General features: G+C 42.7%; 1 protein-coding gene across 8 annotated transcripts in view; it reads left to right on the top strand.

Annotated features, from left to right (window-relative positions):
• Positions 1-3,083: 3,083 nt before the first annotated feature.
• Positions 3,084-15,721, top strand: part of KNDC1 (kinase non-catalytic C-lobe domain containing 1) — a 69,694-nt gene continuing 57,056 nt past the window's right edge. For 7 of the 8 annotated variants that reach the window (XR_014156901.1, XM_081863141.1, XM_081863136.1 and 4 more), the window contains exons 1-3: positions 3,084-4,216; positions 6,491-6,689; positions 11,189-11,247. Coding sequence is in view for 7 of the 8 variants with exons in the window: in XM_081863141.1 (XP_081719267.1) it covers positions 4,130-4,216; positions 6,491-6,689; positions 11,189-11,247 (345 nt within the window). In the remaining variant the exon portion in view is untranslated. Of the gene's footprint in view, positions 4,217-6,490; positions 6,690-11,188; positions 11,248-15,721 lie in introns of those variants that run through there. The other variant, XM_081863138.1, reaches the window with a different exon arrangement.

Below are 15,721 nucleotides of genomic sequence, written 5' to 3'. Positions count from 1 at the left end.
AAATGAGATTTTATAGCCTGTGTCTTTGCTAACACAAAGTTCTTTTCTTTTTAAGTTGTTTGGGACCTTTTTCACCTTCAAATTACTGCCAACAGATGGAGACTTATTTTCGGTAACTTCTGGAACCTCTGTGAGTAAAATATTCACCTGTTTGCACAGCTAAGCATCTGAGATTTATTCTAGTCTAAGTATTTGCATATGGGATGGCGCTGTGGGTAAAACCTCAGTGTCTAGGACTTGCCGATCGTAAGGTCGGCGGTTCAAATCCCCGTGACAGGGTGAGCTCCCGTCGTTTGGTCCCGGCTTCTGCCAACCTAGCAGTTCGAAAGCACCCCTAAGTGCAAGTAGATAAATAGGGACTGCTTTATAGCGGGAAGGTAACGGCGTTCCGTGTGCGGCGCTGGTGCTGGCTCTCCAGACGCAGCTTCGTCACGCTGGCCACGTGACCCGGAAGTGTCTTCGGACAGCGCTGGCTCCCGGCCTCTTGAGCGAGATGAGCACGCAACCCTAGAGTCGGTCACGACTGGCCCGTACGGGCAGGGGTACCTTTACCTTTAAGTATTTGCACGGGGAACATTTGTTTAAAGGTGGATAAGGGCAGATGTACAGTAAATCTCAACAAGTTTAAATGTGCTTGGATCAACCACTATTGTGCTAACTCTGCTACAGGAGAGTCAGGATCTCTCTTTCAAACCTTTCAACAGGTAAGTGGGCATAAGACTGCTGCCTAACAATGTGGCCCTAACCCCTTGAGCTGTGCTGCTGGAGGAGGTCAGGGTTAAGACCAAGGCAATCCTCTACCACCTGCTGCCACAGTAGAGGCTCCCCAGCTACTCCCAGCAGGATGGGGAGCTACCACTGTGGTTCTCTATGTTGGTGACAGCTGCATAGGGTTCCTAGTTTTTCTGAACATTTCTAAACTGGGTTTTTTTTGTTGTTGTTTTTTGCTTATATCCTTTCAGAAGTGAATGTTGCAGGTAGGGAAAGTATCCAAGGATCAATATTTAATAAGGAGAAACTGTCCCATTATACTGCAGAGTTGTTATTATTTTTTTACAGCAACTTGACTTGTTCTGGGATGTGTGTTGATTTAAATATTTATAACGAAAAGGTTTCATCTTGCTTACCTGATGTGGTGTTATGCACTTTCCAACTAATGCATAATATGACAAATTTATTTATATTTGAAGGTTTTTTTACAACCCAAAGAAGAAGGGGCTGGGGACAGGATCCCAGAGAGCCTTAAGCAATAAAGCAAGACAGTCCCTGCCCTCAAGCTTAGAATCTAAAACACAGAGAGGGGCAAGGGCATTCTGATGCTCTTGATGCGACACCCATGCTATGCTTGCATGGTGCTGAGCTTCCATTGCCATGCCCCTTCCCTTTTCCCTCTCAGTAAGCACCAGCACCCCACTGTGTTGGGAGGCCAGGACAGCAACAGAGGCCCACCTGCACCACCTTCCTGGTTGTTCCTTATTGGAGCGAAGAGGAAGAAAGCAAATTTGTGCATGAGTGCTTACAAGGTTCCCCAACCAGCTGAGATGGGGACAGTCCCAGTTTTCTTCTCTCTCTCCCTATTTTTGCCTTTCAGGGAAGCCTCCTTAAAATGCTGTTAGTGTTGCCATTCTCCAGGGTTTCTCTCCACTTGGCTCTAGAGTAGAGATGGGGCCCTTGGATGATGGTGAACTTCAGCTCTCATCATCCTTCACTGCTGGTGACATTGGCTTGGAGTCTGACAGCATCTGGAGTGCAACAGGACCCCAGCTTTTCTGTACAAATTAAATCTTTGAATGGAAATGCATTTTGTCTTTACATCACACACGTGTAACAGTCTGGGAATGAATGAGTCAGCACACAACACACCCACTCCACCACCAGCCTCTGAGGCTTGTTTTTGAACTGTTGACGACATACTGTATTCTGTTTTCTGCTTTGTTCTTTTAAGCATTCTCTTGTAGCTTTTAAATCAACCAAGGACAGGCTGCTGCGGCATAAATGAACGAAGCTTACAACACTATTAAGAGCCTTCAACAGCGTGCCAGTATTAGAGAATGGGGCTCAGGAAGTGTCGCTTGAAATGAGAACTGGGCCATTACCCTATTTCATCTACTGACAATCCTAACTGGTCTTGTCTGCTCAGAAGTAAGTCACGCTGTGAGCCCCAGGTAAGTGCATCAGATTGCAGCAAAAGGCTAGGAGTGAGTGCCGTTGAATGGCATTGTAGAAACATGCATAGGGCTGTGTTTTACTCTTCCATGCACTGGAAGCCTACACACGCTTCCCTTTTGCATAGACTCACATTGGACTGAACTGTCAGAATAATATTATTCTAGTCACTATGCAGAAACCAGAACAACAACAAAAAGGTCTTTACTTTTTACTGTTCTTATTCTTTTCTTTTCTTTTCTGAAGGGGGTCTACTTCTTGTGCATCTGAGGAAGTTTGGTAGAAGTCTAGGAAAGCTCAGCATGTTGCTGCTGAAACGACATTTTGGCACCTGATTTGGCATATCCAGCAAGCAGGTCTGTCCCTCCCGAGCAATGAAAATTGTTGTTGGTTACATACCACTCCAATCTCCAAAAGCAATGCAAGATTCCAGGGGCATCCCTAGCCATTGATGAGGTTGGCTCTGCAAGGGCACAGGTAGGTGCAAAAACTGAGATGTTGCTTGGCTTCCCTGCTGGTGCTGCTTTTACATTTAAGAATGCAGTGGTGCCTCTAGTTACGAACTTAATTCGTTCCGGAGGCCTGTTCTTAACCTGAAACTGTTCTCAACAAGAGGCGTGCTTTCGCTAATGGGGCCTCTTGCTGCCGTTGCGCCGCCGGCACACAATTTCCATTCTCATCCTGGGGCAAAGTTCTCAACTCAAGTTAACTCTTCCAGGTTAGAGGAGTTTGTAATCTGAAGCATTTGTAACTCGAGGTACCATTGCAGAGCTTCCCTTGCAGGCTGCAGCCAGATCTTTTACAGAAAGCAGGTCTCACTACAATGTTGCAACTTGCCTATTAACACCTTATACCTTAGGGTACATATTTGCATCAGACTTCATGCTGAAATAAAACAGGCCTGCAAGAAGCCCAGAACTTTATTTTAATGCCCTGAAGGATGACTGGGAAAATATTAGCCAGAGTCTGACATTCATTCTTTTATTGGGTTAAGGATGGGGGATCTCCCCCACAAAAAAACTCAAGACAAATAAACCCCGCATAGATACATTGAAACTAAGAGGAAAGATAAATTTAATAACAATTACCCTTTCCTGAAACCGGCTCCCTGAAGCTGCAGTCTCCCTCTGCCTAAGGGCAAGACCAGACTTGTATGGACATAATTCAGTCCTTATCAGTGCAACTGTAGGCAATTTTATCCAGAAGCTAAACCCCCTTGAGTTCAACGGAGCGCAATCCCATGCATGCCTCCTTAAGCACGTAAGGGCTTAATAGCCAGGTGTAGGATTGCAGCTTCACTTCCTAGTATATATATTTAGGATTGGAGCCCAAACTGCCTCAGATAACAGGGTGATCGTATAGGACCTTAATCCCTAGTATTGTACAGATTTTGGACTCCAAACTAGGTTGCCTCAAATAGCAGGACTGCAGCCTTCGTCTCTAGCGCGTGTATCTAGGATTGTAGCCCAAGTACAGCGCCTTCTGAGCTTTAGAAAGTGGGCTGCGTTCCACGTGGCGTTCCCTCTCCTTTAAAAACAAAACACTCCCTTCCCCGTCCAGTTCTTCGTTTCCTCCTTTCGTTCCAAATCGATCCCAAGGGAGGGTGGGCGGGCGGGTGTGTGTTTCTCTCGGGCCGGAGAGAGGCGGGGCGTCGCCTGGTGGGCGAAGGCAAAGCAGCGTCTGTTGCCCTGGGCGCTCGTCTCCTCCGCCGGCTCTCTCGTCGGACAGGGCGGGGAGGCGGCGGCTCCGAGCTGCAAACTCGGCGTGGCTGAGAAGGTGGCAGGAAGGGCGCGACACAGACGCGCACAAAAGAAAGTTCGAGCAGAGCCACAGGGCAGCCCTTCTCCATGGAAGCCTCGCGGCCCGGACCTGACTTCGGGGCGCGCTGCGCCAGGAGCGACGAAGCTCTGGTCCTTTAGACTGGCCTCTCCGCGGGCGGAGAGGCGTCTGCGCGCAAGCAGCCATGGGCGACTTTGCCGAGGAGCAGCAGCAGGTGGAGGACGAGGCGTGCTGCGACTTCGAGCCTTTGCCTGCGCTCTCGGAGGACGAGGTGAGCGTGGCCCGAGGCGAGGACAGAGCAGCCCGGGCGCCGCGCGCAAACTTGCCCTGGACGGTCGCCTGCACCCTGCGCGCCTTCCAGCTCCAGCTTCCCTCCCCGCTCGGCTGCTTTCTGTGTGTGGCGCTTGTCTCGGGGCGGAGGGTGGAATCGCCCCTGCTAGGCCACTCCGGGGATAATAGGCTCTGGTTGACCTGCGGTTGTTGCCCTCCCGTGTTGTGGGAATGTAACCTAGGAACCACATTGCCTGACAACCGTTGGCCGCTATTAACCTTTCGGGGAATAGGCAGCAGAAGCAGCAACTGGTCAAAATTGCTCCATAAAGGCGACTGCCTGAGCCCAGTCCACTTTTCAGTGAAAACTACCCCACATGCCTTTTAGAAAACAAAAGCACAAAAAAGTGAACCTTTCGTACAGTCAGTTGCAAAGGAGATCTATTAAACAAGTTTTTAAAAGTAGGTAAAGAGAGGCTGCGGTCCTAACATGCTTGTTTGTTTTTTAAGCCTCATTGAAGTCAATGGTTGCTAAGTAAACACAGAGATTGAATCAAGCGGGTTTAATCCCTTAATGTAGGTAGAGAGGCTGCAGTCCTAGTAGATCTTGTTCTGAAAAAGCCTCCTTGAAATCCCTGGCTGCTACATAAAGGTAGAGGATGACTTGTGACCTCTAAGCAAAGGGGGCTGAATCCCATAAAGTCACCTGCCCCTTTGATCTCATTGATTTTAGAGGGAGAAATAAGCAGAAACTTAACTCTCACAGAAGTCAGCGGGTCTTACACTGCTGGAGTGTACCCATGTTTAGGGTCAGTTTGAAACACTGTTATCTTTCCAAAGTCATGGAAGATAGCTCAGCTGGTTAGAGCATGGTGCTGATAATGCCAAGGTTGCAGGCTTGATTCTTGTATGGGACAGCTCTGTTTTCCTCCATTGCATTGGGTTGGAATAGATGATCCTCAGGGTCCCTTCCAACTCTCTGATTCTAAGCCTAATTTCATTTTCTGAAGTGTGCTGAATTACCTTCCGTGTATGTTTCCAGTCTATATTAATACAAAGGCATGTGCTTTGAAAAACTGAATTTTAGATACTTCAATAAAGTGCCAGTATTATGACTTTCCACGAAAGGCCTTTAGTGCAACAAGATGTGTTCATCAAACTCTAGACATGTGCAAAAAAAAAAAGTACATAGGAATGTAAGTGTGGTCTTCCATTTGTACTGGAAGTAGGTGGGTTTTCATTCAGATCAAGGCATTCTTTGGGTTATAGTTTGCTCATTAGTTAAAGATTTTGCTTTAATGAAGCTAAATCATTTTGGGGAGCAGAGAAGAGTTAGGGCAGTATCCAAGGCCAATATATTAAGCTAAGTATTTACCCAGAAATGTCAAAAGGCAACTTTGAAAAATGAATGTCAGTGTGAGAATTATTTTTCGGGGGGGAAACATGCATTCATTTTTTGGGGGGAAATCAAGTGATAAACCTGTTTGTTAGCTTGCTCATAAGGAAGTATTTTTTGTTGACAAAGTACATGCAATGTCACAAACAGCTACTTTGGAACTGCTTACATTGAGAAGTAAAATACTGTAACAGTTGTGAGCACCAATCAAGTTAATACCGGATATTAACATAAAGTAGGTGGTGTTGTTTAGTCATTTAGTCGTGTCCGACTCATCGTGACCCCATGGACCTCACCCCAGGTGAGGTGATAGTAGCAATATCTACCTCCCCCCCCACCCATGAACCTTTGGACATATAGGAAAGGTTTAACTTTTTTAAATAAATGTGTCATTTTCTTTTGGCATCATAGATGAGTAAATAAATACACACCTCTCTCATCTTGGATTATTGTTAATTCCATGCATTTTTCATTAGTAACAAGCTATTTGGAGGAAGGGAGGGAGATGGAATTATTTCATTTTTTCTGTGCTGCTCATTCCTAGCTGTGCCCCACAAGCCCTGTGCTATGTCATTGACAATCACCTTAGCAACTGTTCCAGATGAAATACATTTTGGAATCTGTAGACAGCTTCAACTAGAGAAAAAGAGCACCACAGACAGTAGAATTAAGAAGAACAGGAGAGGAATGGAACAACTGGAAGTCACCATAAAAGTGCACTGTATGAAAGAGACATGTGTCTTCTAGATCTTTTGTCCTAGAAAGCCTTAAACTTGCTGGAAACATGTTGGGTTTGTGTATTATAGATTATATTTGACACAATTGGCTACAAGTAATGTCAAAAAATGTGGAGTAATTTATGAATTCATGTCTTGGCAGGAGAACGTGTCTCTTGCTGATGTATTGTCACTGCGGGATAGCTGTCTCACGGAGGAAGATATCTGGGCTGTTTGCTTGGAGTGTAGCCAGTCTCTGAAGAGCATTGCCCATTCTGCAATCTTTCAGACACTTTGCATTACTCCTGACACTTTGGCTTTTAACACCAATGGCAATGTATGCTTCATGGAGCAGATCAGTGGTAAGTATTTATGCTCCTAGGCAATTCGTTGCAAAGTGCAAAAACTCACGCTGAGAGGATGTAGTGAAACATTATATTCTCTCCATCAGACTTGTACATGGATTTTAATTAGATTGGAAACTGTAATTTCTTAATGCAAGGATGAGTGTCGGCCCACGTAAAGCTAAATTAGGATATATCGACTAATACTGTATGTTCATTTAGTTGTTACAGTGTTGAACAAAGGTTTCCAATTCAAATTTTAATAAGCTTTTAGATTCGATTCATTGGGCTAATCAATATCTTCCAAAGGATCTACATGATGATTGCTGCCATACACGTGTATGAATGTGCTTTAAATCTAAAGAGAGTCTTACAACTAGGAGAGGATGTGAGGAACTGAGGAGGAGATGCCCTAGTAAAACCTGATGTAGCTGGCATTGGCAAAAAAATAATTAACAAACAATAGGTTAAAGGCAGGCAGGGAACCAGGCAGAGGGCCTTCTCGGTAGTGGCGCCCGCCCTGTGGAACACCCTCCCATCAGATGCCAAAGAGATAAACAAGTACCTGACATTCAGAAGACATCTGAAGGCAGCCCTGTTCAGGGAAGTTTTTAATGTGTGACATCTTAGTGTATTTTTGATCTTTGTTGGAAGCTGCCCAGAGTGGCTGGGGAAACCCAGCCAGATGGACGGGGTACAAATTAATTATTATTATTATTAAGCTTTACACAACTTACTGTCCCTCCAGTGAATTGGTCTTATACTTGTTGGAAATAATGATGGCTAAGAATTAAATTCCAAACTATCCCCATATTCCATTAATCTGTATGCTGAACTACTATTGGCTAAGATGATCAGAGCAATGTTGCCTTGCCTCAGTATTTCTACACATTGTGAAGAAGAAGCCTGGAGGTAAACAAGAAGGCTGGATGCAAAGCTGGGTAATATTTAATCCTTCCGATGTGGCAAGAGGAAACCTATGAGGAAGTGGAGGTGATGGGCAAACATGGTTCTGCAGTATGTGAGAGGAATTGGGAATCTTCTGTTAATATAATTGTGTCCTGAAATGCTCATCCAGCCAGCAACAGAGAGTATACTCTGTTTTGGAGGTGGGGACTCGTTGCAAAAATGGAGAGATGGGGTTAAAAATGAATGTGACGTGGGGAGCTGCCTGTAAGCAACTGGAGGAAGGATGGATATCTGGAACCTGTCTGCTTGGAACTGAGGAAGAGAAGGCACATCAGAGCCAACTTCTACTCTTCTGAGGCCTTGTGCAGATGGGCAAGTCAGAAGTAGAGTTGAGGGCTCCACCACAGATGCAAGATATATTGCCTTTTATTCTGGGTAACTATGCCGGCCTTGAAACTAACTACCTGCCTTGGGCAAGTAACAGTAATTTCTAAGAAAGTAGCTTTCTCAGGTTATGTGACACAAGATAAATGGGGCATATAACTTTGCTTATGTACTGGTAAATTTTTCATACTGTCCGTCAAGCTGTACTATATTAGCTCATTGGTTTTATTTTCATGTCTTGTATTTTTTCAAGCACCTTTAAATTGGGTCTAGCCGCTTGCAATACAAGATTTAATGGCTTCAGCATGGATTTATTATCTGTCTAGCAGCATCTCAAAACTCATTGTAGTAAATATGTAGTGGGGGCAACTATGTCTACTCTGTCATCAGAGGTGTTCTCTAAATGTTTTTGGGACTCCTGACAACCAAGGCTGCAATCCTGGCACTGGTTACTTGGGAGTAAGCCCTAATGAATTCAGTGGGACTTACTTCTGAGTAGACATGGTTAGGATTGCAGGTGAGGAACCTGTGCTGTCTTGATATTGTTGGCAACCAACTTCCATTATCCCTAACCATTGGCTATATTGACTGAGGCTGATAGGAGTTGGAATCCCAACAATGTTGGAAGGACCACAGGTCCCCAACTCCTATAGGACAGAGATATAACCTCTCTCACTGATGTGCCATTTTATATATGAGGATCTCTGAGATGGGTGGGTAGGAGGAAGAGGTAGCATCCTTACTCAGCATAAAATAGCATACAATAGTGCAGGGAGATGGTGTTGGTTGTTGGTTTAGTCTTATCTGGAGTTTCCACATCTGGGACAGTTGTGAGAAATGTAGTATGGACTTGTCCCATTTTTGCTTTTCCCCACAAAGTCAAGACCTCCTCCTATCACATTTGTTTTTTCTTACTTGTCTAGGTACAACTTCCTCACTAATTCTAAGACTGCTGTATAAATATCCTGGAGACCCTGAACTAAGACAACAGTCTTATTTTTCCTCTTTGCCCTTTCTTGGACTTTGCATTTGATGAAAAGCTTAGCGTGGAGAGGATTTCAGATTGCCATTTCTGATTTGTCAGAACTTAGACATGCCTAAATATGGTCATTGAAACAGCTGTCCAGCACCTTTACATTCTAAGGGGCCTTGTTTGCATACAACCAGAATTCTGTTTTGAAATTTCTTGTAATGTGAAAGGTCGACTGTCTTAGACTTTTTGATAGTTGTTGGTAGGAACTGAAGCTAAACAAATTGAACTGATTTACTCAGTGCTGAAGCCTTTGAGATCTTCAGCAAGCTTGTTACTACCTATTTGTTCTCTGCTTTCTCTCTTTCTTAAAAAAGATTAATTTATTTAACAACCATGTCAGAATTTCTAAATCTCCAGTTCTCTTCTGAAGTTCATGGATGATGTCTTTCTAGATTGCATTTAACTCTGATGTAATTGTTGAAATGACAAGAGAACAGAATTTGTGGATAGCATTGCACGGATGGTGTCCTCTCTCCAATGATTCAGTAGCCTCAATTGAGTGATGTGTTAAAGCATGAATTGAGCAAGTCTGAAATCCTCAAGCACTGCTCCTTGGATGTTTTTGTTTGAAAGGAGATGTCTCTGTCTTGATTTGTCCATTTCACCCTAAATGTAACCTGCTGATAACAAAGTGCTCTAGTGTTGCACTTGCTACTGTTCCTAGGTGCAATATTCACCCATATCAGTTTTGCACCTAGAAATATTTCATTCATTTTGTTTGTATGGTGCTTTTCCACACACAAAAATCATGCTCAAAGCAGCTTGCAACAAAGAAACACATGCATTTCAAACAAACACTACAAAAACAATTTCATGATAATGTAGAAAAGCAGTATCAGTACCAATTTCGGAACATAGCAAAACAAAAATAATAGCATACTAACATAGCAAAAGTAATAATTTACCAAACAGCCACATTCTAGCACTATAAATATGAAAAGATTACTTAAGCAACATGTAACATCCAATAGTAAAAATAACAAGGGAGTTTCACAGATTCACCACACTCCTAAAAACACCCCTCCCATGATGTTGCTCTCAGCCCCTCTCCTGCAACAGCAGCTTATAAGGCTTCCAAGGGCAAAGGGGGGTAGCTGGAAATACCCCTCCCATGATATTGCCACCTACCCACCTGCTGTGTATTTACCCTTAGCAACTGAGACTGTTAAGTTCTTTTTCAAACCTGCTTGCAGCCTTAGTTCCTTCTGTCCACTGTTGTCATTATCATCATCATTATCACTGGAAATTGAAGATTTATGTGGCATAAGTGGAGACTACGGCTATGTCACTAGGTGAACACTTGAATCCTCTTTCACTATAATTCCCCCCAAATTATGAATGGGTGGGGGGAAATATCTTCCTATGCAGTTAAGAGTATTCATGAAAATTGCCTCCATACTTTTGTTCAGACCCTTTTTCCTAAATGAGTCCCTCTCTGGTTTATAGAGCTCCAATTTTAAGCGTTGATACTGCTTTGCTCGTATTGTGTTATCAAACAAACCCAACAGAGTAATTGTATACTTTGGATCATACTTTGTTTCTGAGGTTGTGCTGGTGGGAGACTAGGATCAGACCATGAACTAGTGTGGTACCTCAGGTGTGCCACTCCCCTGCTGGGGAGATAATTCACTATGGAGATACTAATAAATTAACTGGAAGATCCTGTGTCTGTCTTTATTCAAGGTCTCTCTGACCCTGTAAGACAGAATGGGCTAGAAATATCTTCCAGAAGAGCCCAGAGTCAGCATCTTAAGATCTGGAGTCTGTAAGAATCTATCAGTCTGTCAGCCTTCTTCTTCATCCTTGAAATGGATTGATGGCTTTTAACCTTCAAGACTAACCATGACAAGGATTAAATAGTTTGCAGTTTGTTTTTTCCCATTAGGCACATGCGATGATAAGGTATGTCTTTATCACTCTTATTTGGGATATTAGTAATTCCTTAAATAGAATTACTAGTGAGTTATACAGAACACCTTTATGATGCCATTTTTAAAGAGGAAATATTAGGAAATAATTGTATCTGTTTTGTGTGTGTGTTTTGGCAATGCATATTGCTGCATTTATATAATTCAGTAGTCAAAAGCTGTTGAATCTATAGATACTAGAAGGATTTTAAAATTTTTGTTCTTGAAACATTCTGCTTGAATGTATTCTATTTTAACTTCTTAATCCCTGCTTCTTTTTAAAGATGACCCAGAAGGTACCTTTGTGCCACCAGAGATTGATGAAACTGGTAACACATTTGAGGTAAGTAATGAAGTTTCCATGTAACAACCTTGTCCTTCTATAACCACAAAGAGTTTCATAACATTTTGAATTTTTGAATATGAGCTGATTATTCCCCAAAGTGAATGTCTTTATGTTCCCCCCTCCCTTGATTTTGGCCTCCACATATGGATCACGTACAGATTTTTGTTGTTGTACTAATAATGACTTCCAAGAAATTAGTTCTTCATTATGTACTGAAATGAAACAAAACAAAACACTGTTTGGCAGTTAAAAGTAGTGGTTTGCACTAAGCACTAGCTCTTTTAAATTCTGATTTTTCTTAATTTGTTCAAGGGCTAATTCTGAATTTTATTTCGTTGTTCTTCTTGTTGTTGTTGGAATAGAGCACGCCAGGCACTCCAGTCTTCCACTGCCTCCTTCAGTTTCGTCAAACTCATGTTAGTAGCTCGGAGAACAATGTCCAACCATCTCTTGCTCTGTCGTCCCCTTCTCCTTGTGCCCTCCATCTTTCCCAACATCAGGGTCTTTTCCAGGTAGTCTTCTCTTCTCATGAGGTGGCCAAAGAATTGGAGCCTCAGCTTCAGGATCTGTCCTTCCAGTGAGCACTCAGGGCTGATTTCCTTCAGAACAGAGAGGTCCATGGGACTCTCAAGAGGCTCCTCCAGCACCATAATTCAAAAGCATCAATTCTTCAGCAATCAGCCCTCTTTATGGTCTAGCACTCACTTCCATACATCACTACTGGGAAAACATTGCTTTAACCATATGGACCTTTGTCAACAAGGTGATGTCTCTGCTTTTTAAGATGCTGTCTAGGTTTCTCATTGCTTTTCTCCCAAGAAGCATGCGTCTTTTAATTTTGTGTCTGAATTTTATAGCAAACTATAAAATTTACTTGGTATTTTCTATAAAAATAACTCATGATGGAATAGTTAATTTAGTCTTCTGGTATAATGAACTTACCAACTGATGTATGTAGCCTAGTAGTTCATAAATGTTCTTTATTCTTGAGCTGAATTAGTGGCGTAATTGTTTCCATTGATTCATTAGCCTCCCTGATCAGACACCCTTTAGACCAACTTCAATGTGTGAATTTTTGTTGAACATCCTGTTCAGAATATTTGATGTTTTGTTGTTTCTATTATGAATTATATTCAAATAGTCTAATTAGCAGTGTGTGAATGTGAGCATCTATATTTTATAGAGCCATTGTATAGAGCTACTCAATTAAAATCCTCATAATTTTTCTCCATTTTAAAAATAATGTGTAAATGAGTCCTGGCAATTGGAATATTATATATCAGCAGGATGCAAAGCAGTATTTCACATTATTAAGTTTCTTTTAAACCATGCTTTTAGATCTTTCAATCTATAGGGCAGTTACCTGAACCTACGTCAAATGTATCACTACACTTTTATTGGTAATAAAAGTGAACTTATTGGATATGTTTCAGCATTAGGTACCTGGCCAGTTGTGGCTAATAGTGCTGCTGTTTTATATCCTCTTTATTTTTGGTACAGTTATTCTATTCATTCGAAAGACATACCATACCTTTCCATGTATAAGACACCCCTGTGTATAAGACACCCCCATGAATAAGATGCCCCCTATTTTGGGGGGCTCAAATTTAAGAAAATGGGGGAGATGGCTCAGAGTTGTGGAGCTTTTTTAAGGGGGAAATGTCGAAAATCACTCACCTACACATGCCGCTCAATCCGCCTCTCATCTGTCCCCTCACCAGCAGAAGCTACCAATTGCCCGCCCAATTGCTGCAGCATTAGCCAGTCAACACCAGCCCTTGACGCAGCAACCAATAACACGCCTAATAGCTGTTGACAGCCGCGGCAGCAACCAATCAAACATCCACCCTATGCACTATCTGTTGATAAGACGACCCCCACTTTTTTGCATCATTTTTAAGGAAAAAAACCTAGTCTTATACACGGAAAAGTATGGTATTCTTTCAATCAGTAGACCACCTAAGAGTGATGGTTTCACCATGATATTTGACTTTTTAATAGAAGAGGGGAAGAGCTGCATTAACTTGTGTCTAACCTTCTGGGTGTCCCATGTTGCTAGTATGTCAAGCCAATGCAAAAAAAATAATAATGGGTGGGATTCTTGTCCCTCTCATATATAGTACCCATTCATAGGGATTTTTTCAGCCAGAATTCAGTTCTGGAACATGGGCGCCATTGTCATTCAAAGAGAATAAGGCGAGTTCTGGCACCTCTTTTTCTAGAAAAATAGCAGTGCTATGGGTGTAGCCAAAGGGGAAGGGGGGCAGCTGCCCCCCAGTCAATACAAATCTGAGGTTCTGACCCCCTCAACAAAAGTCGATCCCTTCCAACAAAAGCCTGCCCCTCCTAACAAAAACCCTGGTTACGCCCATGAGCAGTGCCCATACACACTCATTCCTACACATGCACCCACAATACAAACCCATATATCCCCCTCTCTCACACAGTAATATTTGAAGAGCCTCCCATCAAAAGGCAATTGGGCTTTTAGAGCACAGGAGGCTGTTTTAAGCTTCATTTTCATGTGAGGGAAGACTTCACAGAAGATGAGTGGTCCCCACTCCTGCCTTATAGGGTTGCTGAATCAAAGGTTCCAAAATTCAAGGAGTTTAAGTTGCAAATTGTGCAATATGTTGCTTCATCTGCAAAAATGAAATGCCACGAAACAAAAGGGAAGGAAACACATTACTAGTGGTTTTCCCAATATTGGAAAGTACCAGGAAAGTTCTTTTTAATATTCTCTAGATAAACTTGATACAAAGTTAAGTTCATATGTTATGCTCTCCCTTTTCAAGTAGTCTTGGGCAAGTTAGTATCATTCCAAATCTGTAAAGTGGTATCATTGTGATTACTTCATAGTGTTATTATGGTGATACAATTAAGGGTGGTTACACTAGGAAAAACACTTGCTACATAATACAGTAAGTCATAACTCAAGTCAGAATTTTGGGTCGTACACTAGGGATGGTTGCAGCACGGACATCAAACAAAACCAACATGGCTAGGTATATGAATTCTGAGGTTTGGGGGTTTTTTTAGTTTACAGCAACAAAATACATAGTTAAAATAGAAATGATGCATTTATTGAGGTTTAAAGAAGGTAAATGAACCCAGTTTTCTGCACTGAGTAGCTCTTTTTCAGCTGTAACTGTGTCCATGCCCTGAAACCAATCCTTGTTCACAACAATATGCCATGGAGAACTCTGCTTGAACAGCTATTCTGGATCACAGCCGTGACTGTCCTCAGTATCACTTGAAGCTCTTGCTCTCATTTTGAAGGTATCTATCCATATTCTGCAAATGAAAAACAATATTTTGATACTATACTATACTGCACTGAAATATTTCAAGTGTTTATTTGTCCTTGAGTCTTCCCACCACACTTGCCATCCTCTCCTGTCACATCAGTGTGGTGCAGCACAGCCTTTGAGAACCATGGCCTTAGACTAGGTCAGGGATATCCAACATGTTGATCGCAATCCACTGGTAGATTAGATTGCGGTCAATCGCTGGCTGCCTTTCCTTAGCATAGGTAAAATATAATCTGGCCCCTCCCCATCACTCTGCTCTCCATTGTTGCACCAGCTGCAGATTGGAAGATGGAGTTTACTCAGCAAGGCTGTTTGTTTTCCCAGCGATGTGCTAGTGAGTGGCTATTCCCCTATCTCCCTTGAAGTTAGGTGTGAACTCTCCAAAATCAGGGCTTTCCCCCTCCCTAAAAAAGTTCAACAACTTTGACCCCCCAAAACCCAGGGCTGTCTAAAAAAAGCTCAACAACATTGACCTGAATGCCAAAAAGGGGGTAGATCACTGCCAGTTTTTAATTCTGTGAGTAGATCGCAGTCTCTTGGGAGTTGGCTACCCCTGGACTAGGTTACCAGCTTTATTCTGAGCAAGGATCATTTGCTAAACAGAGAGAGTGAGCCATTATGGTGCAAAACCACGCCGTCACAGACAGGAGATTGCACACACCCAATTGATCCCCAGAACTCCTTGCCATTTCCTACACAAACAATGCCTATAGTCTGGCCATGAATCCTACTCTTGAGAGTGAGTAAATCCCAGCCAGGCAAGCATATCCTGTCTTGATTAAACCAAGTGCCCTTTGTGCATTTACTGAGGAGACTCAAGCTTGTCCCTTTCAGTCAAGACAAGATCACTATATTCAAAATAAGATGTGTCAGGTAGAGACACCCTTGTAACTTTGCTGTAGCCCTTAAGCAGGATGCCTAGCTGATGTGACTCAGGATGACATGTGAGAACTCATTACCTGTGTCCTTTGTTATGTAATGATTCTCAGATTAAGCTCAGGTCTTTGTGAAAAGCCCATTCAAATCCCTGCTGAGATTTATACAGAAGGTTATACAGAGGGCGCTTGCATAGTATTCATTGGGAAGGAGCTCCAGAACAATAGTACTGCCACACTGAAAGCTCCTGGTACTCCTGGAGCCAGTATCATTGTGAAGCACTG

This window comes from Podarcis erhardii, assembly GCF_964252035.2.
Source record: "Podarcis erhardii genome assembly, chromosome: 5".
In the NCBI taxonomy this organism is placed as follows: domain Eukaryota; kingdom Metazoa; phylum Chordata; class Lepidosauria; order Squamata; family Lacertidae; genus Podarcis; species Podarcis erhardii.
Note: the sequence above shows the minus strand (reverse complement) of the source record. Positions and strands in the feature narration are given on the sequence as shown.